This window comes from Fukomys damarensis, unplaced genomic scaffold (assembly GCF_012274545.1).
Source record: "Fukomys damarensis isolate Sample0158 unplaced genomic scaffold, DMR_v1.0_HiC HiC_scaffold_23, whole genome shotgun sequence".
Taxonomy (NCBI): Eukaryota; Metazoa; Chordata; class Mammalia; order Rodentia; family Bathyergidae; genus Fukomys; species Fukomys damarensis.
The window spans coordinates 60,567,354-60,572,477 of record NW_022900935.1 but is presented as its reverse complement, the minus strand read 5'-3'; the positions used below and the strand labels follow the sequence as shown (position 1 = coordinate 60,572,477).

Here is a 5,124-nt window from a genome sequence, read left to right as displayed (position 1 = left end):
CCTGTCTGCCGCGAGGCGCGTGTCACCAGCCGCCCGGTGCAGCTCGCTGCTGTTCTCCAGCCGAGCCAGCATGTCCACGCGCTTCACCATCAGCTCCAGCAGGTCGCTCATCTTGCGAAGGACGCCACGGGACTCGGCGCCACCCAGCACTGCGGGCAGAGCGTGGGCACCATCAGGTGTGGCCGGCAGCCCGGAAGCCACCTGAAGCCACCTGATGAGCCCAGCCCCACTCCCATCTTCCTTGGCCAGCACAGAGAAGGAGTCAGAAGAGCGGGCCCGGCCCAACCATCGCCCCAAGGGCCAGGAGCCCCCTGTGCCCCTTGGCCAGGTGGGAAGCCAGCCTCCTCCCTACCTTCTGTTACCCTCAGGGCCTCAGTTTTGTGGACTGTAAATAGAGCTTTAGATGTAAGCTCCGAGATGTCCAGGGCCCCAGCAATCCCCAGGAGTAGGAGAAGAAAGAGAAGGAGCCCCGGAGACCCCACCCCACGCGGGTTTTCTACAAGTGTGGTGTGTTGCCCACCGGCTTGGAAGCTCCCAGCCAGCCTAGACCTGCACGGGGCTCTGGGATCTGTGCTTCCTTTGCTGCCCACACAGTTCTGATGCATCTCAGGGTGCTCTGCTCTAAGGACCTTGGCTGTCTTCCCCTTGACCCACTTCCCCTGCTCGGCTCTGGGCTCCCACTATAAAAAAGAAAAATAAACAGCATGAACTTACCCTACCCTGAGTCTCACACTTGCAACCCCATCCCGGACCCTTACTTGCCTTCTTCTTTGGAGGTGGGGGCAGTACTGGGGATTGACCCAAGACCCCTTCACACAGACCTACATCCCCAGCCCTTTATTTAATTTTTTATTTGCAATCCAGGAGTCTCGCTAAATTGCCCTGAGTGGGCTCCATCTTGTCATCCTCCTGCCTCAGCCTCCCAGAGTGCTGGGATCACAGGCGTGCGACACCCCGCCCAGCTTCTCGCCTTCCATCTTCATTTTGTCCTCTGGAGGTTTTAAACGGCCCTTGGGTGCAGCCCACAAGCTGCAGTAGAGGAGTGGGGCAGAGAGGGGGCAGGGGAGGCCTTGCTCGGTGCCAGGCTGGCCTCAGAATCACCCTGGCCTGGCCGGGGTAGGGGTCGAGGGTATTTATGTGCCATGCCCCCCAGTCACCGGGCAAAGCCTCTTCCCAGGCTGTCATGTTCTGCCACTTCCTACCCGCCAAGGGGGCTCCTGGACACTGCAGCACCAGGTGCTGTTGGTGGCACGGGGTCCTCGGGGCTGGGGTATACGCGGCCACAGCAGCCTCTGCTCAGGAAAGAAAAGGCTGGGACACCCAGCAGGCCGCGCTGGGGAAGGGGCCCCCCCGCACAGGCCGTCTCCGCCCTCGAACCCCGGGTAGCATTGTGTGGAAGTCATCGCGCTGCCCGTGGCCTCAGTGTCCCCAGTCTGCAGCCGAAAGTCACCACACCTGGCAGTGGTGGCAGAAAGCGTGTGGCCGGCCACTGAGAAGACAGGAAGGAGAGAGGGGACAAGAGGCAATGAGCCAGCAGGAGGGGAAGCGAGAGGGCCTCTGTGTCGCTGGGGCTGCTGTGACGCTGCCCTTCTCCCTGTCTTCATGGGCTGATGCGCGACACCGCCCGGCGGGTGGCTCTCACCGGCCTCAGGGTGCCTGCCCTGCCTCTGGGCATCAGCCCACAGCAGTGAGGACAGAAGGGCAGGAGGAGGGAGCTGCCCATGAAGTCCCCCACAGGGGTTGGCACCGGAAGGAAGGGAAACACTGACCCCACCATGGCCAGGAGCAGGGACAGCGATGACCTTCCTCCCCTTCCCTCTCGGGAAGCTGAGGCGATTGCTCAAACATGTCAGGAGAAACTTCACGAGAGCCTTCAGTACGGCAAGCTTGGGCCTCCCTCCGCTCCCTCGCACTCTGTCCGTTCACCCACCAGTGAATCAGTGGGTTGGGGTCGGAGGAGACATAAATAGCGCCCTCCTTTCTCACCCTCACAGAGGTGGGGTGACCTGACGCTCTCTCTGAGACCCCAGCCCAGCCCATCTTCAACGCCTGGCAGACCATTCCCCCTTGGGCACAGAGCGAGAGAAGAGGCGGTGACCATCATTTCAGCTTGACGGGCAGGAAGACATCCGGTATCCTGGGATCGCCAGGGGCACCACCTATATTTCATGGCCGCCTGGTGGGCATTGTGGACTTGTGCAGTACACAGCCTGCTCAGCCTCCCTGGGCAGCCCCAGTGGGCCACGGCCGATGGCTCAGGCTGCATTGGCCCCTTCCTCAGGGGAACAGGATGAAAGACAGTAAGCAAGGCCGCGGCTGAGACTCCCTAGAATCTGGGCCTGAGAGCACCCAGAGCTGCTGAGCCCACACCCTGGCTTCCAGGGTGGGCAGATTCCCCAGAGGCCCAGGGCTGGGTCCCTGCCTGCTGCCCTCTGCCCTCGCCCAGCCCCAGCCTCCCTGGCCTCCTCTCACCGCACCTGTCCTGGCAGTTACTGCTGCTCCCAGCTCCACCACCCAGGCTGCAAAGCCAGAGGAGCCAGGACTGGCCTCGAGCTTCGGGACCACAGCCACCAGCACGGCACAGGCCAGGGATGGGGATTCCAGGCCTCCACGGCCACTGACCAAGCAGGGACAGGTCACTTTCCTTCACCTGGCCTCAGTCACCCCTGTGTTCTGAGGCCCCCTCACCCCTATTCCTGTTTCCACATCTTTCCTAACCGCTTCTAGAGACTAGGATAACGGGAAAGGATCACCCCGGAGAAGCCAGCTGCCGCATCCTCAGGGGAAGTGCTGATTTGCTTTGCTGACCCCCAGGCGGGGCAGCAGAGTTGGGTGGAGGGGGTCCAAGGGCGAGGAAGCTCCCACTGCAGGGGCCACCCAGGCTCCTCCTGGGGCGGAGGCAGAGGGAGGCTGCATCTGCTTGCTGTGCCAGGCAGTGGGCGGAAGCTCCCCTGACAGCCAGCTCGGTGCGGGCAGCTGACTCACAGTCCGCTTGGGCAGGGGCTGAGGGCAGCGGGGTGTCCTCTCCCTCGGCAGTGCAGGGGGACTGAGGAAAGATACTGAACTGGATGGTTTGGCAGAAGCGAGAAACCCGCGAATTCTTGCTGGGGCTGTAAATGGCCTTCCTAGGGAGGGTTAGGGCAGCTCCTGTAAAATGTCAACGGACGAAGTGGCCCACACATGGCCGTGTGAGCAGAAATCTCACGCTGGCCCTGCTGAAGCAGACAGAGCCTCCTCGGCTGGTTTCTTTTAAGGCCTCTCTTCACTGTGGACCAGAGCAGCGAATCTCCCCCAGCTTCTGGGACTCAGGAGCGGCTTGGGCCCCCCTGAGACCTGGGAGACAGCACCCCACCCCTTTCCGAGGCACTTCGGTGGTGTCACGCACACTTCCGCCCCACAGACACCCCAGACGGTGGACACAGGAGGGAGCAGGCTAGGGGACGGCCCAGCCCAAGGGACAGGCTGCTCGGGGCCACTGCCGGCCCCGACTGTCAGCAGAGCGAGCGACAGTTCCCCCGAGTCCCTTCCCGCTCTTGTTGGCAGTTGAATTGAAATGTATTTACTGTGCAGCCCCAGCCATACATCTCTGAACTAACACAGCTCCCGCCATATTTCCATATAAATAAGAAAAGCTAGGACTTGAGAGATACAAATGGATCCTCGCATTTATAGACCAGGGTATTTTTATTATCAGCCGAGGCCCGTCTCCTCCCCAGAAGCTCTCCGTTGCTCTCCGTCTCTCCCCTCTGCCCTTGGCCTCCCTTTCTGGTCCCGCCCTACCCTGCACTGCTACTTACTAGAAACTGAATAAGCCCCCACGTCAGAGACCTCCCTGCCCCTCTGGAGCCAGCTGAGTCCCTCCAGCTCTGCACAGCTTGAGAAAGGAGTGGGTTTGGCTCTCTGCACAATCCTGTCTCCGTGGCAGGAAGCCAGCCAGGACTGTGGAGTCCAGCTCTGGGCAGCAGGAGATAAGGGTAGGCCCGGGCAGCCGGATGCAGCTTCCTCAGCCCTGTGGGGCCAGGCCTCGGGAGACCTCCCGGCACACACGGGGCGGACTCCAGCCCGCAGACCTCTCCCAGAGAAGCCCCCAACTGCTACCTCTTCAAGTGAAGACAGAGCCAACAAAAGCCCCATAAGCTCATGCCCAGGTGTTCAGAGGCCACTTCCTGGGGAGGGAAGCAAGGGCCTCTCCAGAGGGGCCGGGAGGTGGGCAGAGCTGCCTGGGGAGGGACGTGCCCCAAACAGCGTCCCCCAGTGGCCGGGCCTGCCCAGCAACAAGAGGAAATTAAGTCAGACCTCCACTGAGTGATGATTCCCGTCTCCGCTTCCTTCCTGGGTCCATGAGATGCATGTGCAGAATGCAGGAGATGCCTATCGCACTTGTAACCCCAAGCAGCACACTTGATCGTAAAGTGTACACAGGCCCAGAGAAGGCACAGCCCCGCCAGGAGGCGGCACAGCGGGCTGGATCAGCTCTCCTCCGTCCGGCAGGAGACCCTCCCCTGCCACTCCAGCAGTACCTTCGTCTGCCTGGGACCCCACTTCCCTTTCCAGTGTAGCAGGCACGGAGACATATTTTCCCCTTTGTGCTTAGACTGCTCTGTTGACCAATGTCAGAGGTTTTGTTTGTTTGCCTAAATGGCAGGGCCTTAGTGGGCTTCCTTCTCCTGATTCTGCCCAGGGGCTGCACAGACCCCACAGAACAGGCATTATCCACCCCCCACGCCTGGTCCACCACCCCCAGTGTCCTTCCCAGACCTCACTCAGCTAAGCAAACGGCCAACCTCCGCATCCCAGACCCCCTCCTCCTGTTGGACAAATGCTGGCACCTGGGGGCTGTCCCCAGCCATAGTGTGGGGCCTAGTTTGAGGGGGACCTCTCTCTCTCGAACCAAAACCCTTAAACCACAATGCACACTGCTTTCCAGCCATGTCCCTGCCTTGAGTCCCTCCAAGCAAATTAGCTGGATCTAAGGGCATAAAAGAAATTGGGGGACAAGCCAGGCGTTGTGGTGCAGGCCTGTGATCCTAGCACTTGGGAGCCTGAGGCAGGAGGATTGCCAGGATGTCAAGGCCAACCTGTGCTAAACAGTCAGACCCTGTCTCAAAAGAAAAAGAAAGACAA

The 5,124-nt window shown here is 60.9% G+C and overlaps 1 protein-coding gene across 2 annotated transcripts in view; it reads right to left on the bottom strand.

Annotated features, from left to right (window-relative positions):
- The window catches only part of Mgat5b (alpha-1,6-mannosylglycoprotein 6-beta-N-acetylglucosaminyltransferase B), a 57,784-nt gene that overhangs the window by 49,605 nt on the left and 3,055 nt on the right, over positions 1-5,124 (bottom strand). Inside the window, exon 2 of one of the 2 annotated variants that reach the window (XM_010618470.3) lies at positions 1-149. In XM_010618470.3, the coding sequence (XP_010616772.1) occupies positions 1-149 (149 nt within the window). The remainder of the gene's footprint in view (positions 150-5,124) is intronic. The other variant, XM_033767238.1, reaches the window with a different exon arrangement.